The sequence below is a fragment of the Kogia breviceps genome, chromosome X, assembly GCF_026419965.1.
Source record: "Kogia breviceps isolate mKogBre1 chromosome X, mKogBre1 haplotype 1, whole genome shotgun sequence".
In the NCBI taxonomy this organism is placed as follows: domain Eukaryota; kingdom Metazoa; phylum Chordata; class Mammalia; order Artiodactyla; family Physeteridae; genus Kogia; species Kogia breviceps.
In genome coordinates this window covers 133,303,757-133,330,884 of record NC_081330.1, presented here as the reverse complement: position 1 = coordinate 133,330,884, position 27,128 = coordinate 133,303,757, and the positions used below count along the sequence as shown (strand labels likewise).

At 54.2% G+C, this 27,128-nt stretch overlaps 2 protein-coding genes across 4 annotated transcripts in view; both read right to left on the bottom strand.

Annotated features, from left to right (window-relative positions):
• DHRSX (dehydrogenase/reductase X-linked) overlaps positions 1 to 25,708 on the bottom strand; it is a 285,141-nt gene extending 259,433 nt beyond the window's left edge. For 2 of the 3 annotated variants that reach the window (XR_010838592.1, XR_010838593.1), the window contains exon 1: positions 25,531 to 25,639. Coding sequence is in view for 1 of the 3 variants with exons in the window: in XM_059050689.2 (XP_058906672.1) it covers positions 25,531 to 25,639 (109 nt within the window). In the remaining 2 variants the exon portion in view is untranslated. Of the gene's footprint in view, positions 1 to 25,530 lie in introns of all 3 variants that reach the window. The other variant, XM_059050689.2, reaches the window with a different exon arrangement.
• Positions 14,204 to 25,613, bottom strand: ZBED1 (zinc finger BED-type containing 1). Its single transcript, XM_059050672.2, has 2 exons — positions 25,531 to 25,613; positions 14,204 to 17,819 (listed from the first exon to the last, which is right to left on the bottom strand). The coding sequence occupies exon 2, from the start codon at positions 17,778 to 17,780 to the stop codon at positions 15,687 to 15,689; it is 2,094 nt and encodes a 697-aa protein (XP_058906655.1). The 5' UTR covers positions 17,781 to 17,819; positions 25,531 to 25,613; the 3' UTR covers positions 14,204 to 15,686.
• Positions 25,709 to 27,128: the final 1,420 nt, after the last annotated feature.

Here is a 27,128-nt window from a genome sequence, read left to right as displayed (position 1 = left end):
TATCCTCCCACAAAACAGAGAAAGGAAATGAACAAGGAATTAACCGATACTGAATAAAATACAGACATGTAACAGGATGTTGGAACTCACACCTCCTTAAAAAAAAGCAAAGGAAGTTAGTAGGTAGGTTTCATCAGTCAAAACAGCTCGGTCCCATCCACGATGGCAACGCCCCAGAAACATGACCCTTTTGCACATTTAGTCAATTTTCCACCGAGACCGTATCCTTTAGGAGGTGAGTTGGAGGGGGTCTAAAGTGGACACGCATGTCCCCTACGTAGCAATTCTACTTCTAAGAATGTAATGCCACAGACATACTCCCACAGGTCTGCAGAGACACAGGAACAAAAATATTCACTGCAGCCTTGTTCGTAAAAGAAAGATCTTCAGTGTGACTGTCATTTTACAGGTGTTATTCAAAAGAAAGGCATATTGTTCTGGCAACAAGGTGGGTGGATCTCTGGGGAGTTATGCCGAGTGGGGAGAAAAAGAGCCATTTCAAAAGGGTTCCATTGTGTATGCCTCCATTTCTGTGACAGTCTCGAAATGACGGAATTATAGAGAACAGATTAGTGGCTGCCAGGAGTGGAGGACGGGGTGGGGCTGTGGGGTGTGGTAAGGAGATGGGCCACGCCAGAGATCCTTGGGGTCACAGAACTGCCCTGTGTCTTGACCGTGATGGTGGATTCTCAAAGCCACACATGCAACAGGTTCGCACAGACGCACAGACACGAGCGAACACAAGTTAGAACAGGGAAGTCTGAATAAAAGCATTGCATCGCAGCCAAATCAACATCTAGGTTGGGATACGGCACGGCCGTGTTGCACGTGGGTGGCCCTGGGAGAAAAACAGGTAAAGTGTTGCTCCCTTTTTATCCCTCACAACTGCACGTGAATCTACGAGTATCTCGAAGTAGGAACCGGTTTTTTTGGCCGTGCCACACGTCTTGCGGGATCCTAGTTCCCCGACCAGGGACTGAACCCAGGCCCTCAGCAGTGAGAGCACAGAGTCCTAACCACTGGACCGCCAGGGAATTACGCGGAACTTTTTTTAAAAAGTCTAAACTAATGCCATGTAATATAGCCTTCTTAAAGGAGAAAAGAACTAAACTGAAAAGCAAAACAAAGAACTCTGCCTTCTTGGCTCCTGTCCAGTTGTTTTGAAATGACCCGAACTTTCTGGCTCCCTTTTGAATTTGAGACGACCCCTTGCCTGGTCCTTTTATCAAATACTGAGAGCTGGACCCCCAGCCAGGACTGCCCGCTGTCACGAGACAAAGTGGACCCCAGGTCCAGGGGTTTGCTCAGCCCAGGCTAGCAGCAACACTACCTCGACCCTCCTCTACCAGGTTTCTGGACTTTGGTCTCTGTTCCGTGTTCCCTATCTTCCACAAACACGTGTAAGCCACCTTGAATTCTTTCCAAGAGCACGTGGGTGGTCAATTCATTTCCTCACTCCTTACATCTTTGCTCCTGGGCGGGCTCTACCGGGAAATCGCAACGTACCTCTTTGAAGAGAGCATTAGCAGAAACGTAAATCAAAGCCACACGGTATGTTTTATATTATGTGACTTTTACCACAATTAAAAAAAAAAAAACATTTAAAAGAAGAAGAAAGAAAGAAAGAAACAGAAAATAACAAAGTTGGTAAGGATGGAGAAATCGGAACCCTCCTCCACCGCTGGTGGGGATGTAAATTGCAGGAACCACTTTGGAAAAGAGCCTGGCGATTCTTCAAAGGTTGTTAAACACGGAGATACAATAGCCCAGCTACGCCACTCCTAGGTATCAATCTATCCAGGAGAAATGAAAACACGTGTCCCCTCAAATACATGTGATGAATATTCAGAGCACCAAGATTCACAGTTACCAGAACAGTGAGAGCAGCCCAAGTGTCCGTGGATGGATGGATGGACGGACGGACGGACGGACGGACGGATACACAGCACGGGGTCCACGCACACGGTGGAATGTGCCTCAGCCGTGAAAAGGAGTGAAGCCCTGACGTAAGGCGACCGCGTGGACGGACCTTGAACACACGATGCTTGGTGAGAGAAGCCAGACCCGGAAAAGAGCATATATGCCACGAATCAATTTCTATGAAATACTCCAACAGGCAAACGCATGGAGACAGAGGACCTGGGGGGAAACAGGAGGGGGAAGTGACGGGTAACAGGTACAGGGATTCGCTTGGGAGGTGATTTTTTAAATGTTCTAAAATGACAAAGCAACGGTGTTTGTACAACTCTGCGAATATACTAAAAAATTGCGCCATTTACTGGGTGTATTGTACGGTGAGTTATTTCTCAGCTTAAAATGGGGGAAGCACCTTGCTTAATCGTGAATAACTGGGGATAGGCGGGGACTTGGAAATTCTGGTACTCTTCTCACAAGTGAAGGAGGACATATATAAGCCACCCTTTCATGGACCTCCTATCATCTCAGGCGTGTGTGTGTGCATGTGTCTCAAAGGCCTCAAAATTGACAGAATAATGTTAAAATGATGTGTAGCTGAATCTCCAAGTCAGCTGGCCCCAGAAATACGTTTTCCTGACTCGCAGCATCACGCAGGTCCTTAAGAATGGCTGTGTCGATAACCACGATAATTAAGAAGCTTAAAACTCTCACTAGTGAGACCTGCCTGACAGACAGATGATGGGAAGCAACGTTTCCAGACAAAGCCACCATCAGGCCCTTTGGACACCATACCAGCCTCAGGGAAGAGGAACAGGATGGCCATTCATCCCAGGGCTAGAATGATCTAGAAGCATTAAGACTGGAGAGGCGAGCGGGGGCAGAGATGGGAAAGCTTAGTATATGAATACATCATATCATCTATGTATCAATCCTAAAGGGAGATTGGCCGAAAACGAAACAATCTAGAAAGACATCCAGACCCTACATTAAAAAGTTACTTAGGGGACTTCCCTGGTGGCGCAGTGGTTAAGAATCCGCCTGCCAGTGCAGGGGACACGGGTTCGAGCCCTGGTCTGGGAAGATCCCACATGCCGCAGAGCCACTAAGCCCGTGCGCCACAACTACTGAGCCTGCGCTCTAGAGCCTGTGAGCCACAACTACTGAGCCCCCGTGCCACAACTACTGAAGCCTGCACCCTAGAGCCCGTGCTCCGCAACAAGAGAAGCCACCGCAGTGAGAAATCTGGTCACCACAACGAAGAGTAGCCCCCGCTCGCCGCAACTAGAGAAAGCCCGCGCACAGCCACGAAGACCCAACACAGCCAAAAATAAATAAATAAAATAAATTTATAAAAAACAAAAGTGACTTAGTGCTACAGGCAATGACGTGAGGAATGATACCGTGTCACAATAAGTGATGCTGGCTCCAGGGAGGCCATGCACACGTCATGTTGTCCAGATCCCTCAAGAGAGCAGGAGTTCATGCTTTCGGGGCTGGGTGGCATATATGCCATAAGCCCAAGCACCAGGAGGCAGGTCCACTGAAAACTGTACCGAATTGTATGATTTAATGGTGGATTAAATCTCAGTAACGCTGCCTAACATGGGTGAAGACCGAGCTGAATCACGGACAACGGGGGAGGCGTGGGTGTGTAGAGGTCCCGGGAATTCCTCCCTGAGAAGGGGGCTCGTGTGGGCTGGTGGCGCGAGACCCCAAATCGACAGCACCAGCCGTCAGTTGCCAAAGAACGGACGTGGAGAAGATGAGAACGTCTGAGAAAAACCACAGCCGACCCAGGACATAACTCCGAGAAGCCAGGCCCAGGCATCAGCCTCGACAGAAGTGCCGGGGGGTCAAAATTAGTGATGCGTTCAGACTTCCCCGGCGGTCCCGGTCCGGTGGGTAAGGCTCCGCGCTTCCAAGGCAGCGGGCACGGGTTCCTTCCCTGGTCGGGGAACTAGGACCCCGCGTGCTGCAGCGTGTGGCCAAAAACAAACAAACAAACTAGTGATGGGGTGGCCTCAGAAGCCACCAGCCAGGACTCCGGGGCCGTCCAGGGCTGGTAGGAAAACAGGCGCTCCCCAGAAATTATCCCAACACATCAGAGTCTGGGGACACCCATGGGTCCCAGTAAAGATGCATGAAAAAGTGCCTGAATTCCTCAGGGGAGAATTAAACAACCAGCACGTTCGGAGCATGCCCTTTGCACAGTTCTATTTAAGCACGTCCATCACGAAGCGTCCACAATGTTACGGATCAATTTGCCTCAGGAAAGGTGGGGAAGAAAAGAAATGTGATATTAAGGGTGTATGCATAACTAAGAGGGAATCACCTGTAAAGCGATCACGCTTTACATGATAAACAGCTTAGAACCTTAGGCAAGTGACCAAAAAAACAGTGGCAAGTATTTTGCAGTCACTTATACTTGGTTTTCAATAGACCACAGAGAAATGATGAAGTGAAAAAAAACAAACAAACAAACAAAAAAAAACACACCAAAACAGGATACAAAGTTGTATGTGATGCAGGATGATGGTTAAAGAGTATTAACATTACAGGGAAATAAATCAAATGTTCATAGCAAAAAAAAAACCAGCATGTCCACAAATAATGGCCTCTGATGTTCATCTACTTTGTATATAGGAATGTGTATATGTTAATCCCAGTCTAATTTATCCCTCCCCCTCTTCCCCTTGGGCAACCGTAAATTTTTCTGTGACTATTTCTGTTTTGCAAATAAGTTCATTTGTATCATTATTTTAGATTCCACATGTAAGTGATATCACATGATATTTGTCTAACTTCACTTAGTATGATAATATCTAGGTCCATCCATGTTGCTGCAAATGGCATTATTTCATTCTTTTTTATGGCTGCGTAATATTCCATTGTATATATGGACCACATCTTCTTTATCCAACAAGGATTTACTGTAGAGTACAGGGAACTATACTCAATATTTCATAATTACCTATATGGGAAAAGAATCTGGAAAAGAATATATATATATATAACTGAATATAAAACTGAATCACTTTGCTGTACACCTGAAAGTAACACCACATTATAAATCAATACTTCAATTTAAAAAATTAATTTTTTAAAAAATAAATGAAAAACTCAAGAAAGTTTTCAAAGAACGAAAAAAGGAAGACTAATGATAGCAGACAGCAGGCATTAGTATCATGTTGGCTTAGGGTTTGGTTCCATACCTTGATGATTGTTTATGTATTTATTATTTATTTTTATCTTTAAAGAATGATAAAATTGGAATACTTACATGAATTTCTTATTCTATTTCATTTTTCCTGACAGCTTTGGTTAGTAATGTAATTTTCATATTGACAGCATTATAATATTACCATTTTATTGTGTAACAATAATCGCCAATATCGTTTTAAACTGAACTACAGAGTTAAATATTTTCGCTGTTCAACTATCAATTACGCAGAATTAAGACTTAGTTTCTTTAAGAAAGGTTTATTCAAACTACATTTGCTGAATTACAAAAAATAAAATTGGCATCTGAGAAGAATTCAATGACAAGGAAATGTTTAAAATTGACAGTTAGTGGGGTCACCACAGCTTGGGTGTTTTACACGAGAGGAAGACGCTCCGCAATTAAGTCCGTCAGTATGAGGAAATGACATTTTTTTTGACAGGTCCTCTCATGACTGGGAGGGGCTTGGCTCCTGTATTCCTTGGGCCCCCAACTCTAACTGGCTTTCTTGTAGTGCCATCTATGGACATAAAGTATGTCTAGTTGTGGGTCTCTCCAGAGAAATGGATCAACAGGAAACACAGAGAGAAAGAGAGGGAGACAGAAAGAGGCACAGATTATATGAAGGAGTTGGTTCGTTCAACCATAGATGTGTAGAGGGGGCACCCCAAAATCTGCAGGGTAGACCACCAGGCTGGAGACCCAGGGAGAGCTGAGGTTACAGGTTGGGTCCCACGACCACCTGGAGGCAGAATTCCCTCTTCCTTGAGGAACCTCAGTCTCTTTTTCTTTCTCCTAAAATCTTCAACTGATTGGACAAGGCCCACCCACATCGTGAAGGACAATCTGGTTATGTCAAAGTCTCCTGGTGTCAATTTTTTTTTAAAATTGTAGTTGATTTACAATGTGGTGCTGGTTTCTGGTGGACAGCAGAGTGATTCAGGGATTATTTTTTTTTCAGATTCTTTTCCGTTATAGGTTTTTACAAGATATTGAGTATACTTCCCTGTGCTCTCCAGTAAATCCTTGTTGTTTATTTTATACAGAGTAGTGTACATCTGTTAATCCCAAACTCCTTAGCTATCCCTTTCCCCTTTGGTAACCATAAGTTTGTTTTCTATGTCTGTCTGTTTCTGTTTTGTACAGAAGTTCATCCATATCATATTTTAGATTCCACATATATAAGTGATATTATATATTTGTCTTCCTCTGACTTACTTCACTATGATCATCTCTAGGTCTATCCATGTTGCTGCATGATTTCAATGTTTATCTCATCTTTTTTTTTTTTTTTGGCCATGCCATGGGGCATGTGAGATCTTAGTTCCCCGACCAGAGATCGAACCCATGCCCCCTGAAGTGGAAGCACAGAGTCCTAACCACTGCACCACCACGGAAATTCCAACGTTCCTCTCATCTTAAAAAATATCTTCCCAGCAACCTCTAGACCAGCGTTTGACCACAAAGCTGGGTCCACAGCCCAGCCACACTGACATAAAATTAGCCAGCGCAGAGTATGAGTTTTCAGGCACCCGAGAGCCCTAACTAGCTTCCGATGGGCGCCGTCTGGAAGCAGGGACCCAGCCGGCTGGACCAGAGGAGTGTGGAAAATGCACCGGCTCAAGGCAGCATGGCACCGTCGCCTGGATGACGGCTCATCCTTGCGGCAGGAGGACCTGCCGGCCGCCTCTCATGCTGGCGTGTTTCCACCGCTTGAGAAACGAGCGCAGGTGTCAGCCACCAAGCACGGTTGCTTCCACCAACAGCAGGGGGACAGAAGAGCTGGGGGCAGCTGACGGGCCCCACGGCTCTTCAGCCTCGTGATGTCACCTCACGTGGATCCTAAACCTTCCCTCCTGAAGCGGTCACCACTAAACCCGGTGGCAACTCCCTCCAAACTGAGAAATACAAGAGGTCCATGGGGCTTCCCCGGCGGTCCAGCGGTGAGGGCTCCACGCTTCCACTGCAGGGGGCACGGGTTCCATCCCTGGTCGGGGAACTAAGATCCCGCAAGCCGCCGAGCATGGCCAAAATGTTAAAAATAAATAAATAATAAAATAAATTTTTTTTAAAAAAATAAAAATGGTTATGCTAGACGGGCCAACACCGGAGGAAAGAGCCATGCGGGGAGAAGCCCCAGGGCTGACAGGAATAAATGCGGAAAGGGGGAGAGAAAACAGCCTCCACGTGGCCCCGACAGAGGCCTTTCTAAGCAGGAGTCTTTTGTGTGTGCATATAAGCCCCACCCCCTCTGCGGGCTGGGTGAGGGAACAGGTAGTTTGAAGAGGCCCCCAGCCGCCCCTGAGCACGTGGGCGAAAGAGTCAGCTGGACCCAAGAGCCGTGCCCGCTGAGGCCTGCAGCCCTGGTCACGTCCTGCGGCCCTCAGCTGCTCTATCCGCCAGCTCGGGCTGCGCGACGAGTAACGGTATGCAGCGAGCTGGCTGGGCCACCAGGAGCCCAGAGAGCTGGGGCACCGTGATCTCCGCACGGGTCTGGGAGGGTGTTTCGGGACGAGATGAGCGTCTGAACAGGCGGATGGAGGAAAGCAGGTGGCTCTGGCCAGGGAGCGTGGGCCCCGTCTAATCAGTGGACACTTGACTAGGACAGAAAGGGAGAGGGGGAATTCTCTCTCTCTCTGTCCTGGAGCTGGGATGTCCATCTCCTCCTGCCCTTGGACATCGGTGTGCCTGGTTCCCAGGCCTTTGGACTCGGACTGAACACACCACCGGCTTTCCTGGGGCTCCAGAGGGCAGACAGTGGCACTTCTTGATCTCCCGAACTGTGTATGTCAATTCCAATCAATCAATCAATATGTACATACCCATACAAAGATAAAGATACAGATATATGTATCACACATGGCTCTGCAGAGAAACAGAACCAATACCTACATTTGTCTATATCATCTATCTACCTATCATATGTCTATCATCTACATGTCTATCGTCTAGCTAGCTAGCTATTATGTATCATCTATCTATCATCTATCGCCTATCCATCTACACAGATATCAGACACATCCTGTTGGCTCCGTCTCCCTGGAGAGCCCTGACTAATACTGGCCGCTGTGACAAAGTAGCACAGACCAGGTGGCTTAACTAGCTAGCTATTATCTACCTCTCATCTATCACCTATCCATCTACACAGATATCAGACAAGGTGGTTTAAACAACAGACATGGGCCTCTCACAGTCTTGGAGGCTGTGAGTCCGAGACCACGGCAAAGGGCAGATTAGTTCCCAGCAAGGCTCTCCTCCTAGTTTGTACGGCTGCATACCTGCCATGTCCTCACGGGGTGCAGAGAGAGCTCTGGTCTCTTCCTCTTCTGACAAGGACGCTAATCCCATCATGGGGACCCCACCCTCATGGCCTCACCTAACCCTGATCACCTCCCAAAGACGCCACTGCCTAACACCAGCCCCTCGGGGCTCAGGGCTTCCACAGACGGATTCGGTGGGGATACAAAGACTCAGTCTGGAACATGCTCCTGCCTCCTCACCCGGAGGCGTCCACACGAGAAGGTCAGAGGCAGAGCAGGAGAGGCAGGGCTGGGGGCTCCTTGCACGTGCGTCGTGCACCCACCACGCCCCCTGACCGTGCGCCTCCCCCTCCCTTCATCTACCACCCCGTCCCCAACCCACCCCAACGCCTCGCCGGGGTGGTCGGGACGAGACCAGGGAGGGCCACCGCCAGCCCCTCGCGCCGACCTCACCAGCCCCTCCCAGGGGGTGTCCCTCCTGCCAGACACCCACCCAGGCAGGCTCACCGCTGGCCCGGGCACTACTCGTGCACCGCCTCCGCTGCCCCGGGCCCGCGCTCCTTGGCGAGGCCAAACACGGCGGGAGAGCCCCGAACCAAGCCGAGCACAGACCCAGGACCGGCCCCCGTGGCCTGGCACACGAGACCCCGGATGCCAGCGGGAAGGGAGGCGACCCGGTCACTGCATCCCGGCGGCTGGACGTCCCCCGTGGAGACCCTCCGTGCGGGCTCTACCGCCCACAGCCCAGGAATGGGCTCCTCCTTGGGGAGAGCCCAGACCCCCGCCCAGGCAGGCCTGCGGCCACTCAGCCCATGCGCCACGGGGCCAGCTGCCCGGGCCCGAGAGGCGCGGTGTAGCTCTCCGGCCAAGGGCGTGTGAAGGGGTGAGGGCCGCACCAGCCCAGGAGCCAGGGGACCAGGCACCGAGTACAGGGTCGTGCTCCCCGCGACTCTCCTGGGTGAGAAGCTGGAAATGCCGAGTGCCCAGAGGTTCCGGGAGGCGGGTGGACTCTAGGAATCCCACGGCCCCTCCGGAGCCTCTAACGGAGCAGGGAAACGTGTTCATCCACGACACGTTGACCAACGACAGCTGTCCTTTAAGGAGAAACGTATTAACTCAGAAAATCTCCTGCAGGGAGAATCAAAACTGCCCAACGGGGCTTCCCCGGTGGCGCAGGGGTTGAGAGTCCGCCTGCCGATGCAGGGGACACGGGTTCGCGCCCCGGTCCGGGAGGATCCCACATGCCGCAGAGCGGCTGGGCCCGTGAGCCATGGCCGCTGCGCCTGCGCGTCCGGAGCCTGTGCTCCGCAACGGGAGAGGCCACGGCAGTGAGAGGCCCGCGTACCGCAAAAAAAACAAACAAACAAAACTGCTCAACGCGTCTGCAGTCTACCCATAAAGATATAGGATGGATGGATGGATGGAAAAACAGAGACAGATAGATAGATAAATATGACGAATTGATAGGTAACAGAGAACACATAGATACATAGATGATAAATAATAAGTATATAGATGATAAATAATAGATACATAGAAAGATGACAGATACAGAGATGTATGATAAACTGATCATAAATACATAGATGATATAGATAATAGATACAGATAATAAGTCGATAATAGAAAATGGACAGACATAGATGATAGATTATAGATGCAGATTATAAATAATACATTATAGATGCATAGATTATAAATAATACATAAATACATATATAGATGATAAAAATGTAGACAGATGATAGATATGTAATAAATACATAGATGAATGATAATAGATGGCAGATGACTGACAAATATAAAAAAGAAGATATACATATAGGACATAAAAGTATATATATTTATATACATAAATATATATACTTATGTTTATATACACATTTACATTATATATAATACATATATATATACATATATACATATATGTATACATATATACATATATGTGTGTGTATATATACATATATATATATATAAATAGAATCAACTCCATCCAGGCATGGAATCGCAACGGTTAGTATGTACGTAACAAACTGGCCATCGACACAATTATCAGCTCCTACGCTGGACCATAAGCCCCAATCCTGGCGCCCCGGTGCTGTGCGCGAGACGTGACCTTCCCAATGTCACCTACCCTCCAGTCACTGCCTCATTTCCACGAAGACCCAGCCAGGATCCTCCTGGAAGCAAAAGCCCCAAGAAGACTCATCAAGTACCATCTCCCAGAACACCCACCGTCCGAGGGGAAATGCATTTGCTGTCGACCCCATGTGACAAAATCTCTCAGGAAAAGTCCTCTTTCAAGGACAGCCGCGGAGACCACCGGCTTCCCTCCTTCTAACAGAGGCGGCGGTGCCCGTCTCCCTAAGGAAACACTTCCTGCGGAATCTGCCCCTGCCTGTGCCGTCTGCCATCTGCCAGAAGCCCCTCCCATCTGGTCTCTCATCACCCAAAAAATTGAGTGAGTTTGGGTGCATCGAGGTGAGCAAATTGGGCTGAAAACGAGAGGCGGGCAGAGCGTCTCAGCCTTGCTTCAGGCCAAAGGTCAAACCACTGAGCAGGTATTCTAAGAGTGCTCCCAGAAAACCAACAGAAACCACCCCAGCAAAGAGGCCACGCGGAGCCCCCAGCCTCGGAGTCACAGCCTGGGAAGCCGGGACGGGCCCAGGCAGCCGGGGGGACCCGGAGACCACGCGGGTTCCAAATCCCAAGGCCCGGGAGGGCCCTGCGTCTGCAGGGCTGGCCCACAGGCCGGGTCTAGGCCAGGGCTGCAGGCCGGGAACCCGGGTCTGCAGAGAGGAAAGGGGGAGCCCGAACGGTCGGGATCTTGCGCGGAGCACGACAGGATGGGGCTGGCTGTGCGCACGGCAGGGCCGGAGGAGAGGCCGGTGGGGCTGGAGGCTGAAGCCACCCAAGGCAGGCAGCAGCTGTAGTCCACCCGCACGGGGCTGCAGAGGACGAAGCCAGCAAAGTTCCGAGGAGGGTGGCCAAGGGCCCCCAACACGTGGAAGGAGGACCCCGAAGGCCCAGCCGTGGCTCTGCTCGCCGTGAGAGGCACAGAAGGGCTTGCGTTTCCAGGCAGAGCTGCAAACCCAGCCCCCGGTGGCCAGAACAGCTGCAAAACATCCAACGTCGGGTCTGAATTCAGTACAATTTATAGGACGGGGGACACACGGGGCCGCAGGTTCCCAAGGAAAAGAATTCTAGCTGTGTGTCCGGGATTGGTCCAGACTGCACCCGGAAACCAGAGAAACGAACTGTCCGAGGGCCGCGGTGCTTTCAGAAGCCTGTGAAGGGCCCCAGGCCTTCCCAGCGGGTCAGCCTTGCTCAGAGGGCAGCTGAGACCCTGGGGTCACTCCAAAGACACACTGAGGCGCCCGCCTCCCTGAGCCGGTGCGGGAGCGGGACTCTGAAAGGAAAGTGACTTTATAGCAAGACCGGAGCCTGAAACACACACCATTTTGAGGAAGCAGAGTCCTGGGGCGGCCCAGATAAGACACTTCCTTAATGGTTTGGGGCTGTGTCTTTACCAGAAATTCTGAATGCCAGCAATGATACTTTATCTAAGACACTGAAGGACATATTCCACTTAACGTTCGACGGAGAAAGCTCTGGAAGTGTCAGGTTATCACGACTGAAAACTGGCCCGTTTAAACTCAAAATGTTTGTGCAGAAAAATTATACGTTTCAATCTCCCTCCCCGTATGCCCCCAGGAACAGAGGCAACCCCATAGTATGCAGACGGAGAAAAATACGACCAACGCCGACCTCCCAGCCTGTATGTTTCTGGGGTACCTCGTTTTCTTGAAGGAAAGGGAACGGGGAGAGAAAGGAGTCGATGGGAAAAGAACCCAGATGCCCTAGGGATACACATGGTCCGAGGTCAGCAGCCAAAAAAGCTCGGGTTTTTCAAATCCTCCTCCTCCTTCTCCTACACCCAGTGCAAAGACAGCCCAGGGAACGAACGTGCAGAATCTCTACTCCCACAGCAGGCTTCCCCAGCTGGCAGCTGTACTCACAAACACATTTTGATGCCAAAAGGTCCAGAAATGCATCACACCCCTGATGTGATTTCCAAAGACCCCAGAACAAAGCACAGTGGCCTTACTTCTTCTGCGTGGCTTGGAAAAGTCTCTTTAAACAAACAGAAATAAAACCCTCCCTCGAGGGAGGTTGTAGGCTTTCCTGCAAGTGTGAAGCGTTACTCACACACACGTCAGACAGATAAATTAGGAGTCCGTTTATTGCTGGGGTTTCTTGAACAAGCGACCGATTCAAAAGCATTAAATACGAAAAAGCACAAGCCAGGAAGAGGGCCGGCAACCCCAGGGCTTAGAAAAAAACGTGAGAAACGCAGAGGCAGCTAGCTGGAGGGACACAAGTCTTCGTGAGTGACAGAAAGCCAAGATTTTAAGAAATGCTGGGGGGGGGGGGGGAGTCAGATGCAAAGCAGCCAAATACAGCCCCGGGGGGTGGGATGTGCATTTCTGCGGCTCTTTTTCCAGCCGGAGAGCAGAGCCGAGAGCCTGGAGACGGCGATGCCATCGCTTTCCTTCAAGGAGACGGCGCAGGTGAAGCTGCTTTCTGACACCTGATTTCCTGAACACATTCAAGGCTGGTGACATCCAGATAAAATGCTGCCTTGGCCAGAGCCACAGGAAGTCCTCAGCCATGAGAAATACCCTCCTTAAGCCCCCGGGATGCGGCTCCATGTTGGGGTCCTGGGAAAAGATTGCCAAGGGCTGAGATGGCGCATTTGTCAATCCCATACCTCCTGACAAAACATCCATCCGGACTTGAGTTGTTTTAAGGTGGGAATCAGAGATAAGAGTGGTGCCTTTTTCTTTTTCGGGGGCCACACCATGCAGCATGTGGGATCTTAGGGCCCCGACCAGGGATCGAACCCATGCCGCCTGCATTGAGAGCACGGAGTCTTAACCACTGGACCGCCAGGGAAGTCCAGGGGCTTTGCCCCTTAAAGAAAAGCAATTCGTGGGTTTCCCTGGTGGCGCAGTGGTTGAGAGTCTGCCTGCTAATGCAGGGGACACGGGTTCGAGCCCTGGCCCGGGAAGATCCCACATGCCGCGGAGCAGCTGGGCCCGTGAGCCACAACTACTGAGCCTGCGCGTCTAGAGCCTGTGCTCCGCAACAAGAGAGGCCGCGAGGGAGAGAGGCCCACGCACCGCGATGAAGAGTGGCCCCCGCTTGCCACAACTAGAGAAAGCCCTTGCACAGAAACGAAGACCCGACACAGCAAAAAAATAAAATAAAATTAATAAACTCCTACCCCCAACATCTTCTTTAAAAAAAAAAATTATTAAAAAAAAAAAAAGAAAAGCAATTCGTTTAAAATAAATAAATAAATAAAAGTAGTTCTAAGTGTTAGAAACAGCCTTCCTGTTTCCCCAATGGCGGAAGCAACCCACAAGGACCCCCAAAGATAAAATGATCCCTGGTGCTATTTTTAACTCAATGCCCCCCGCCCCCCATTGGTGTTGAGTTGAAAACAGAGAATGCAAGAGCCCTTTCCGGGAATCAAATCTAAATCAGTCCTCTAGAGCCGGCCGTGGGCACGGGAGCGTCCTCCGTATTCAAAAGCAGCGTTTCCAAGGAGTGGGGACCGCCTTCTCTATGTTCATCCCAAGAAAAGTGATTCTGGGGAAACCGGACCTTTGAAGCGTCAGACTCACAAAAAACCCAACCTCAAGACCCATGAGCTACGGGGCTCACGGGGACTGTGAATTCGGGTAAGCGGAAAAAAAAGACTGATTCATGGCAGAAAACACACCACAACCAACACCTCTTTTCTGCTTTTTTTTTTTTTATAAGCGGTTGCACTGCAGGCTCACTGTTAACATTTTCCACCAAACATAAAACTGGTGTCTCTTGAAAACGGGGCGTCTGGCGGAAGTGTCTCTCCCCGGCTACCCAGAGGCAAGGTTCCCACGTAAATGACAGTGTAAACGGGTTCCTTCACCAACCAACGGCTAACATCCACGGATGGTGTCGGTGGAGGGCACGCGGGGGGTTGCATCCTCAGCTGCCCGTCGGTTTCAATCTTTCTCCGATTTACCCCAAACCGTCCCTCGCAGAGAACACGAATGCTGCAGCTACGGAATTATCTAGGAGGCAAAACATCCCTGCCGGCCGTGCTTCTGTCACGGAGTTTAGCATCTGCAATCTTATCAGCAGACATCTAGAGCTTTTATAAGTCGTTTCTTTCCCTTGCGTTGGGACACAACGGGCCCCTCCAGAGAAAACGCTTGTTTTCACCAGCTTCGGGCCACCCAAAGCCCATCTCTGTCCTCTGAGCACCCAAAGCCCGCTATCTGTCCTCTGGGCCACCCAAAGCCCACGTCTCTCCTCTGGGCCACCCAAAGCCCCCTATCTGTCCTCTGGGCCGCCCAAAGCCCCCCCTCTGTCCTCTGGGCTGCCCAAAGCCCCCCATCTGTCCTCTGGGCCACCCAAAGCCTCCCCTCTGTCCTCTAAGCTGCCCAAAGCCCCCCCCTCTGTCCTCTGGGCCGCCCAAAGCCCCCCTCTGTCCTCTGGGCCACCCAAAGCCCCCCTCTGTCCTCTGAGCCACCCAAAGCCCCCCCTCTGTCCTCTGGGCCGCCCAAAGCCCACCTATCTGTCTGTCCTTTGGGCCACCCAAAGCCCATGTCTCTCCTCTGGGCCACCCAAAGCCCCCTATCTGTCCTCTGGGCCACCCAAAGCCCCATGCTCTGTCCTCTGGGCTGCCCAAAATCCCCTATCTGTCCTCTGGGCCACCCAAAGCCCCATGCTCTGTCCTCTGGGCTGCCCAAAGCCCCCCTCTGTCCTCTGAGCCACCCAAAGCCCCCCCTCTGTCCTCTGGGCCGCCCAAAGCCCACCTATCTGTCTGTCCTTTGGGCCACCCAAAGCCCATGTCTCTCCTCTGGGCCACCCAAAGCCCCCTATCTGTCCTCTGGGCCACCCAAAGCCCCACGCTCTGTCCTCTGGGCCGCCCAAAGCCCCCTATCTGTCCTCTGGGCCGCCCAAAGCCCCCTCTCTGTCCTCTGGGCCACCCAAAACCCCCCACTGTGTCCTCTGGGCCGCCCAAAGGCCCCTATCTGTCCTCCGGGCCACCCAAAGCCCGTGTCTGTCCTCCGGGCCGCCCGAAGCCCCACCAAAGGTCCATCTCTCTGTTTTGCGCATTTCCTCTGTCCCGGGCAGCGCGCCCACCGGCGGGGTCAGTACCGACAGCCAAGCGTCCGACGAGGCGCCCACGCGCGGTGTCCCCCCACCCCCACCCCGCCCCGCCGCCCCCGCTACACGAAGCCGCTGTCCCTGACGCCGAAGTAGCCGGCGTGCACGGCGCCCAGAGGGAACGCCTGCTCGTGGCCCAGCCCCCACTCGCCCTCATCCTCGTCCTCCAGCTCGGCCTCGGCCTCGGCGCCGCGCGCGTTCTCGTACAGGAAGATCTGCTCGTCGACGTGCGCGGGGGCCAGGCGGCTGCGCTTGGCGCTGACCACGTTGGCCGAGGAGCCGAAGAGGCGCTCGGGGCAGACGCGCGTGGCCGCCACGGACCAGTACTTCTGCAGCACCCTGGGCAGCACCGGGAAGAGCGCCAGGCGGTCCGACCACCACCTGAGGGGGTCCTCGTGGAGGCCCAGCACCTTCTGCGACTTGAAGTTGCTCAGCTCCTCCACCGCCTGCGCACGCCACTCCTCCTGGCCCTCCGCGCCCGCCGCGGGGCAGAAGATCTCGGCCAGCATGTCGTTGATGACGCTGGCCGGCGGCGGGGGCGTGGCGGGGGGCGCCGGCTTCTTGACGGGGGGCTCCTCGGGCACGGCGTAGCCCTGGTCCTCGGGGGCGCGGCAGGCGCCCTCCCTGGCCTTGTCCAGGAGCCCCTTGGCCTCCTCCACCACCCTGCTCTCCACCTGCTGCCTCTCGAAGGCGGACAGGAAGGGCAGCCTCTTGTAGCGCGGGTCCAGGAAGGTGGCCACGTTCAGGAACATGTCGACCTCGGGCGCCTCCTGGTAGGTCCTGGAGAGCTCCTTGGCGATCACCTCCTTGGCCATGCTGATCTCCTTGGGGTCCGTCTCCTTGACGTTGAGCGTGGTGCTAAGCAGCATGTGCAGGAGGGGCTTCACCATGCTGATGGTGGGGAACTTGGAGGCGGACAGCATCTCGGCCACCTGCTTGAAGGGCTGCAGGAGGCCCACCAGGCCCTCGATGGTGGCCCACTCGGCGGCCTCCAGCATCAGGTGGTGGTTGTTGCTGTCCTCCAGGAGGACGCCGGCGATGGCGCACTGCTGCTCCTTGAGGCGCTGCAGCATGGCCAGCGTGCTGCCCCACCAGGACACGCGGTTGCTGACCAGCATGCGCTGGGCGGCCCCCTGCTGCCGCTGCTTCTCGTACAGCATGCACATGGCCACGGCGGACTGCTGGAAGTACTCCACCAGCTTGCGGCAGCGGCCGAGCAGCGCGCCCAGCCGGGGCAGCCGGAAGGCCTGCTGGATGCCCGCGTCGAACGTGTGGCCCAGGCAGGGCATCTGCACCGCGATGTCCAGCAGCGAGCACGCCTTGGCGATGTCCTTGCCGCGGTCCGTGGTGGCGCTGAAGACCTTGGAGCTGACGCCCCACTCGATGAAGGCTTCGTACAGGACGCGCGTGATGGTCTCGGCCGCGTTGTCCTCCGGCACCTCGAAGGTCTTGAGGCAGCGAGAGCCCAGGAACAGGCCATGGGGGGCCGCGCGGCCGAGGAAGTGCGCGGCCAGCGTCACGTAGGTCCGATTCTGGCTCTCGCTGCGCCACAGGTCGGTGGAGACGCCGCACCACGCGGCCTCCGCCAGCTCCTTGAGGACGGCGTCGCGCACGGCGCCGTAGCGCTCGGGGATGGCCTTGCCGCAGAAGAACTTGCGGCTGGGCAGCTCGTAGCGCGGCTCGGCCGTCTTCAGCAGCACCCTGAACGTGGGCTCGTCCACGATGGACGCGGGGTAGAGCCCCTCGCAGATGAGGCTCAGGACGGCGGCCGTCAGCTCCTGCTGCTTGCGGCCCTCGTGGCCGTGCGCCGCCGCCGCCTTGGCGGCCAGCGGCTCCTGCGCGCTCGGCGGCGCGGCCTCGGGCTTGAGCTTGGAGAAGGTGCTGGCGAAGGCCTCGCGCATCTGCTCCGTGTTGCTCTTGACAAACTCACAGAACTCATCGGGGTGGTTCTTCTCCAGGTGGTAGGACAGGTTGGAGGTGTTGCCCGAATAGGCGATCTGGGCCATGCAGATGCGGCAGTAGATCTTCTTCCACTGCAGGATGCAGCCCTCGGCGTTCGTGTCGAAGCCGAAGTAGCGCCACACTTTGCTCTTGGCGCGCGGATGCGCCACCAGCTTGAGATCGGTCTGCGCGCCCTCCAGGCTCTTGGCCTCCATCGCGCCACCCGGGCCGGGCCTCCGCTCATTCGGGACGACCTGCCGAGAAGCAGCGAGACAAACACAGCATGAGAAGAGACCCGGCTCCGGCCGGCGGGGAGCGGGGCTGCTCCGGAACCGAGGGCGCACGCAGAGGGACCCCGGGGGCCGCCGCTCCGGCTCGTGGCTTTGGCAAAGCGGAGGGGCCGGTGTGACAAGCCGGCAACTCTTCCATCCAGGTGCGTCCGAAGACACGCGTGTTTTACTGTTAGTCTGGGGATCGTCTCTGGACTCCTGATGACAGCTCTTTCCTCACCTGAGCTGCTTTACTCTGTCCTGTTCTAGGAAATCCAGGCGCCCCGACACCAAGCAGGGGGGCTTGTTCTCCAGACGGAGGCCATATCCCCAAGCGCCCCGCCAGCCCAAGGCGACCCACCTCCCCCACCGGAGACCCGGCCGGCAAGCACGCATGCCACGTGCCACCATCAGATGTGGCTCCCATCAGAAGACGAAAACACAGGGTCTCCAGCGGGTATTAAGTTGGCAGAGTGGCATTAAACACGAGCGTTTTCTAATTTTATGTTTTGAAATGATGCCTTTTTTTTTTTTTTTTTTTGCGCTATGCGGGCCTCTCACTGTTGTGGCCTCTCCTGTCGCTGAGCACAGGCTGCGGACGCGCAGGCTCAGCGGCCATGGCTCACGGGCCCAGCCGCTCCGCGGCACGTGGGATCTTCCCGGACCAGGGCACGAACCCGTGTCCCCTGCATCGGCAGGCGGATTCTCAACCACTGCGCCACCAGGGAAGCCCAAAATGATGCCTTTTTGACCACGATGAGATATCACCTCACCACCACCACCACCACCACCACCCGGGCAGAATGGGTTTCATCAAAAAGAACACAAACAACAAATGCTGGTGAGGGTGTGGAGAAAAGGGAACCCTCCGACACCGTTGGTGGGAATGTAAACTGCTGCAGCCACTATGGAGAACAGGATGGAGTCTCCTTAAAAAACTACAAATAGAGATGCCGTATGATTCAGCAATCCCACTCCTGGATATTTAACCGAAAGAAACAAAAACACTCATTAGAAAAAAGATCCATGTTCACAGCACCACTATTCACAGCAGCCAAGACACGGAAGCAACCTAAACGTCCATCGTCCGTGGACAGAGGACTGGATAAAGGAGATGTGGTACAGATATACAGTGGAATATGACTCAGCCATAAAAAAGGAACGAAATGGCACACTTTGAAGCAACGTGGATAGGCTTGGAGATTATTATGCTTAGTGAAGTAAGTCAGACAGAGAAACACAAATACCGTATGATATCAGTTATATGTGGAATCCAAAAAAAAAAAAACACTTTTTCTTTAAACTAGTGAATGTAACAGAAAAGAAGCAAACTCACAGACATACAGAACAAATTGCTGGTTACCAGTGGGGAGAAGGAAGGGAGGGGGCCATATAGGGGAAGGGGATTGAGAAGAACAAACTATAATACTCAGTGTAAAATAAATAAGATACAAGAATATATAGTACAACGCAGGAAATACAGCCAATATTTCATAATGACTATAAATGGAGGATAACCTTTAAAAACTGTGAATCACTGTGTTGTACACCTGAAACTTATATAATATTGTACAGCAACTATATATCAATTAAAGAAAGTTAAAAATATTACTTTCAGAACTGCACGTGCTCTAGTTGTTGTTGTTTTTTTTTTTAATCTATCTATCTATCATCTGTCTTGGCTGCGTCAGGTCTTAGTTGCGGCGTGCGGGATCTAGTTCCCCGACCAGGGATCGAACCCGGGCCCCCTGCGTTGGGAGCGTGGAGTCTAACCCACTGGACCACCAGGGACGTCCCTCTGTTTTTCTCCTCGGTGCATCTGGGATCAGGAACCAGAGACTGGGGCAATAATGGATTTCTCAATCCCTGGAACGTCTCAAAACGCCCACCGTGGGAACTCACGCCTGGGCAGAGAGATGCCGTGACGTGCGCAGCACTGCCCAGCTGTCAGTGGGGAAGTCGACCTCAGGGCCGGTTCCCCGGGTCCCCACCGCCGGTGATGCCCACGCATTCGGCTCCCTAGAGCTGCCGATCCGGGCCACGACACCCAAAAGGGCAGCTGAGTTTTCTTAAAGCTGGCTGTTACTCACAGACTTAGAAAACAAACTAGTGGTGGGTTACCGAAGTGGAAAGGTGGGGAGGGATAAATTAGGAGCTCGGGATTAGCAGACACTCACTCCTGTATATAAAATAGATAAGCAACAAGGACCTACCTATAGCACAGGGAACTACATTCGATATCTTGTAATGACCTATAATGGAAAAGAACCTGAATATATATGTATAACTGACTCACTGTACTACTGTACACCTGAAGCTAACACGATACTGCAAATCAAGTATGCTTCAATAAAAGAGAACTTTTTAAGGAAATAATCATAAACAAATATACATACATAGATGTGCCTAGACACAGAGAGAAAAAGATATGCTTTAAGACCGTGAATGTTAGTTTTGTTACTTATTTGATTTCCTCAAATGATGTCCATGGAACAGACTTCCCCCTGAAATGGGGTTAAGTCTGCAAGCTTTCAACCCCCTGTACAGTACTCAGGGGGTTAAATCACAAAGTGCACCAACCAGGTGTTTTCTGAGTGTGGGGCGTCTGTTCAAAGCCAAAACCCAGTAACAACGACAGGGGTTTGAATAGCGGCCTCCCTCCCCAAATCCACGTGCCCCCAAAACCTGAGTGGGACCTTATGTGGAAGCAGGGTCTCTGCAGAGGTGATGCAGGGAAGGGTCTGAGATGAGGTCCTCCTGGAGGAGGGTGGCCCTACATCCAATGACAGGGTCCTTCTAAGACACAGAAGAGGAGAGACCCAGACACAGAGGAGAAGCCCCGGGAAGACAGAGGCAGAGACGGGAGGGAGGCGGCCACGAGCCCAGGGACGCCTGGAGCCCCCAGAAGCTGGAAGAGGCGGGAAGGAGCCTCCCCTGGAGCCTCTGGAGGGACCGCGGGCCTGGGACACCTTGACCTCAGAACAGGACCTTATTTGGACGAAAGGTCTTTGCAGAGGTGACGCAGTGAAGGGTCTGAGGTGAGGTCCTCCTGCAGGAGGGTGGCCCTACATCCAATGACAGGGTCCTTCTAAGAGACAGAAGAGGAGAGACACAGACACAGAGGAGAAGCCCCGGGAAGACAGAGGCAGAGGCAGAGACGGGAGGGAGGCGGCCACGCGCCCAGGGACGCCTGGAGCCCCCAGAAGCTGGAGGAGGCGGGAAGGACCCTCCACTGGAGCCTCTGCAGGGAGCGCGGCCCTGGGACACCCTGACCTCAGACGTCTGGTCTCCAGAAAGAGACGGGATGAACTTCCGTGATTTTACGTACTTTGTTACGGCCGCCCCCGCACGCTCTGATGATGAGAACAAAACTATAAAAGCTGTGAGTGGTAACATCACCCCTGGTGCTGGGAGGGCCCGTCTGAGGCTTTTCAGGGAGAGGGCACGCTTGCGGGGGCTGATGTAAGGGGCACGTCGGGGATGGGGCAGAGGATGTACTTGCTCAGACGTGAGGCCCCAAGTCTCCAGGACAGGGGGAGGAGATCCGACACAGCCAGGACTTTCACAAAGACTGCACAGCCTACAGCCACGCCAGGATGGGGCACCTGAGCGTGGGAAAGGTGGTCCCCAAAAGCGACGGGAGCTGCACGGCGGGCAGCGCACCTGGGCTCTCTGGAACGTGAGCTGCCGCATCCCGCCTGGGCCACGCCACTCAGTTTTATCAGATCCGACTACACCTTGAAGACGATGATGAATTACTGCCATGATGTGGCTGAAGGAGTCCAGCGCCATCCTGGCGCAAAGCTTTGCCCACGAAGCAGGAAGCATCCCTCATCCCTGACACGGTGACAAGCTAAGGAGGCACCGCCCGTGGGGCCTCCCCCTGCAGCATCACCTCCTTCGGGCCGATGATGTCAGAACCTCCCAGGAGGCGACACACAGGAGGAGGGTTCTGAGCACACACGTTGAAGGCGGCTGCACAAAGCCACCCTCCACTGTCTGGAGGGCAAGGTCTACATCTCCCGTCAGAGTCAGGAATCAAGGTTTTGTCAAAGCAGCCTCGCCACAGGGTCCTTCTTGCAGGGCGGCCTGAGCATCTCTGGGGGGGACCATCGCCAAGACACTGCCAGGGACGTGGCGAGGTCCTGCCTTGTCTCACATCGGAGACACCAGCCAGGTCTTCCCCAGTCGGCTTCACCAACACAAGGAACATGTCACAAGACACAGGATGAAGCCACCAAGTGGGGAACCAGCTGCCTTCTGCCCAGTCAGTACTTCAGGAAACTGGCAAGAACCAAAAATGGGGCCACTCTCCCTGATTTTCGTTTGTTTGTGTTGGAGAATATAGTTATTTTTCACTGGGAAAAAATGTTACTGGGAATAACATGTAAGTGACTTGTTATGTTACTTGAAATATACATTGTAAATTTCTGTTTCAAATTTCTGTTCACTTTTTTTTTAATTTCAAATAAATTTAAATTTAATTAACATGTAAGGGAATAGGATCCATATGGATAAGTAAAAGCCACATAAACAAAAGCTCTTTGGGCTTCCCTGGAGGTCCAGTGGTTGAGACTCCACGCTTCCAAGGCGGGGGGCACGGGTTCAATCCCTGATCAGGGAACTAGGATCCCACATGCTGCATGGCACAGCCAAAAAGTAAAAATTTTTTTTTAAAAAAAGCTCTTTGTAGGGGGGTGGGGGAGTACTTTTTTTTTTTTTTAAGAGTAAAAAACGCCTAAGATCATGAAAACTGTGGTTTCACCTCCCTGGATCCACAACCCCCAACTGTTCATATGTACACAACACCAACGAGAAATAACTTCCCCTTTATCGGTTTTAAGAAACCCTACAGTTTGAACACCAGGATCCACCCTAAAACAGCTTCATAAATGGGCCAGTTGCCATCTTTTGGGGTGTCAGCCCATCAGTAGAAGTCCATTTCCAGACCTACCTCCTTTTCCCAACAGAATTCTTAAGGGCAATGTCTGTGTGGTATCAGAACTGCCCCGTAAAACACATCTGGATGATTTTCTCTCCCTTTCAAAACTCACTGATGCATGAGAAACATTTAATTTGTAACAGACAATCACCATAGAGAGAATCTGGAAATCCGAGTCTCTTTACAGGAATTTTTAATTTGCTTACACACATCTCTATCGAGGCACAACCTGCAACAATCATGAGTCTGTAATGATCTTGTTTACAGACAGTGCATTTTAAGGTAACATTCAGGAGCGGGTTACCTTTTCAGCATCTTCCTTCACCTTTTCATAGAATCCACACGAACTCCCACCACACGCCTGTCCCCCACCTGATAAAATGTGCAGGACCACCCACAATTCCAAAGCAACAGTAATAAATGTGAGGCAGCTCCATTTTATCTAAGGAGTCCCAATAAAAGTTATATAAGTGCATTACATATGTACGGTACGCACAAGTAACTCACCAAAACGCTGAGACGATCTACGGATAGATTCACTAGATACTGACTATCTGACACGCAAGCATTAGCAAACGATCATAACCAAGGTAGTTTTAAATCTGATGCATGATCTGACCGCTCAGGGTGGGTTATCAAAGAACGTTCACAATACCAAATGCACTTCAATAATCACCGCTGTGGTTTGTCGTTATCCGTTTAGAATATATAAATAAGAGAATATTTCCGTATCAACCATTTTCTACTGTGCACATTTTTATTTATATAGACGATATAAATTATTTTTTAAAAAAAGAAAACATCTGATGTTTAAGAACAACACACCCCAGCTACTCTCCACGTGAACTGGGCCTCTGGTTACTGTTTATTTAGCTCCATACCGGGGCAAAGTTCAATGTCTCCTCCCCCGCAAAGGTTAAGGCCAGTTAGGAGCAAATAAAACATGGCTCCACAAGCAGAGGAACAAGGACACTTGGGACACCGGCCACCACCAGGCACATGGGACGGAGGTTCGTTCACTCCTCCACCCAGACCTAAAATGACTTCTAACCCCACAGACCACGTGGCTTTGCACACAGCAAGCCCATCAAGTCCATCTTTCGATGAAACAACCCTCTGCAAAAGCGGGATACGGGTGCCCTCGGCTGACACATGGCTGGTCTGCCTTTTCACAACTTTTTTTTTTTTTCTCAATCAATCAGCAGGTGGAAACCACAGGGCAAGCCCTCAGGTTGGCTGCATCTCCAACACGCTTCCAAGGCACGCATTTTGGGGTGCTGCTGCGATTAACACCGACAAGGCTAAAGTCCATCCCCAACTTGTCTTTTCTGCGAGCAGCTAAACGGGCTCCCAGGCCAGACCCGTCTGGGAGCAAAACTGCTCAGAGCGGCGCTCCACAACCTGCGGCCATTTGGGGCAACTTGGGACAGCTTCCCATACGTCTTCACTGTTTACAAGCCAGTCCGGATCTCAAAGGTGACTATGCGGACCCCACCCCCGAGCCCCAGGTACTGGCTGGGTTCTTACCCTCTGTTCATTTCTGATCACTCTCAATGTGTTTGTTTTTTTTAAAAAAAAAAAAAAAAAAAACCGAAATCCAGCTTATCAGGAAACCAAATGCTCACCTCACATAAACCTGGAAGATTTATTTCCCTGGATGGAGGCCTGGGAGGGTGGAGCTCACATAAAGGTATCTACTCCTCCTCCGAGATGCAGGTTTGCAAAGTGTGGCCCCGGCAGCGCCCCTGCCGTCGGGGAGTGGAGCGATTCTCAAGTATTTTCACAACCAAAGTCACATGTTCTTTGCCTTTTTCCGCCCCCCGTGTCTCAGGGGTGTTGCCCAGACGCTGCTGGGGGTGCTAGGTCAATAGAGTGGAAACGCGGGTGAGCCTGAGACTATATCTATCCCCTTAGGCCACACAGTAGAGAGACCGGCCACAAGATGACACCGCACCACTCTTCGCACCGAATACTGTTTTAGAAAGTACTCATCTGTCACCTAAAAATACAAACGTCACGTACGCTCGCGTAGCCCAGGGGTAGTGTGACCTCCTGCAAATTAGGGCAGAGATTCCTACAGGCTTCCCCGTTTTCCGTCCTGAGCACGCCGCTGCGACCAGACACAGCCCCAGGCGGACCGCCGCCACCCCCCGCCCCCCGGACGTCCCCAACGCGCGTGAAGAGCACGAACGGGCCCCCGAAAAGTTTGGGACCGGAGACGCCGCGGAGGTCGCGGGGCCAGAGGGACAAGGTGCCCCAGAACGGAAGCCCCTCCCTCCACGCCTCGCCGCGCCCCCGAGCGCGCCCGGCCTCCCCCACCCAACCCGGGGAGGCCCGTCCTACCTGACCCTGCGCGCCGCCGGGCTCTCGAGCGCCCCCTCCTTCCCCCCGGCCGCGGGGCTGCGGGGCGCGCGGGACCCCGGGGACCCCGGCCCGCAGTGCGCGGGGGGAGCGGGGCCCCGGGGCGACCCCGGCCCGGGATGCGCGGAGCGGGGGAGGGGGCGCGTGGGGACGGCGCACCTCCCTCCCCCCGCGGCCGCCCGGCCCTGCTTCCGGGAGCGCCCGGCGCGGCGCGCCCTAGCCAGCGGCCGGGGTCAAGGGCACGCGGGGCCCCGCCGCGGCCCTCCCCCGCTCCTCCCCCACCCCGGGGGTCCCGGCCGAGCGAGGGGCGCGACCCCGGCCGGGCGCCGCCGCCGCCGCGAGCCCCCCGCCCGCCCCTGGCGCCGACGCCCCCGCCCGCCGCCGGCCGCTGACCTGGCTCTGCGAAGCCCCGGAGGCGGCGGCGCAGCAGCTGCGCCACGACCACCGCCGCGCCCACCGCGTACACCCGCAGGGCCGCCCGCGCCGCAGACAAAGGCGACATGGCTGCCCGGCGGCCGCTTCCGCGCCGCCCGCGGGACTCAGAGCCCCGCCGGACGGCGGAAACGCGCCCGCGCCGGCCCGCCCCCCGCGCCCACGCGCCCGCCCCGAACCACGCCCGCACCCCGCCTGGACCCCAGGCCGCCGCCTGACCCGGGGCGCCTGACCCCGGATCCCCGACCCCGGCCCAGAACAGGCACCCCTGCCCGCACCGCGGACCCCCTCCCGGCTGACGACCTCCGCCCGGACCCCGGGACTCTGCCCGACTCCGGGGCCCCGGACCAAGGACCGCAGGGACCCCCCCCTCGACCCCAGGGACCCCCGCCCGGACCGAGGACCCCAGGGACCCCTCCCGACCCCAGGGACCCCCCCCCCGGACCGAGGACCCCAGGGACCCCCCCGACCCCAGGGACCCCCGCCCGGACCGAGGACCCCAGGGACCCCTCCCGACCCCAGGGACCCCCCCGGACCGAGGACCCCAGGGACCCCCCGACCCCAGGAACCCCGCCCGGACCGAGGACCCCAGGAACCCCCGCCCGGACCGAGGACCCCAGGGACCCCTCCTGACCCCAGGGACCCCCCCCCGGACCGAGGACACCAGGGACCCCCCCCGACCCCAGGGACCCCCGCTCAGACCAAGGACCCCAGGGACCCCCCCCCGACCCCAGGGACCCCTTCCGACCCCAGGGACCCCCCCCGGACCGAGGACCCCAGGGATCCCCGCCCGGACCGAGGACCCCAGGGACCCCCCCGACCCCGCCCGGACCGAGGACCCCAGGGACCCCCTCCTGGACCCCGGGACCACTCCTGACCCCGGACCCCCGCCCAGACCACGGACCCCGCCCAGATCCCCAGGACCCCTGCCTGGCTGCAGGACCCCCACCCAGATGTGGACCCAACCCTGACCTTGGACTCCTGCCCGGGACCCCCAATCCGGCCCTCGGACCACAAGAGCCCCCCTGGACCTCAGACCCTCCACTGAGACCGTGGACTCACACTAGGCTATTGCCCACTTCCACTACAGAACCCCAGGCCCCCCAGACAGGACCATGGACTCCCACGTGGATCCTTCCTGGAGCGTGGAACCCCCCGCTCAGACTTCCACAAGACCCCCCCTAGAACCACGGACCCCTCCCAGATCACAGCTAGGACCCTCCCTCCCCGCACTTCCCCAACGCAGATCCCTATCCAGAACCTTACAGAAACCCTAAACCTGGCAACCCCAGACCCTACAGGGACCTTAGTACCCACCAGAACCCTGGACCACATCCATATCCCCCCAATTCGGACACCTACTGGACAGCACCCTGCCGCCAGCCGCGGCGGGTCCTCAAAGTGCAGCAACACTCAAGGAGAGTGGGTAGGGAACGGAAGCACCAAGGTATGGGACCAGAAGGGCACAGACAACTGATGGTGGCAAGGCAAGTTTAATAGCGAAGCATAGCCGTCTATATACCCCTAAAGCAGGGATTTGCATAGTCATTGTTCTATAG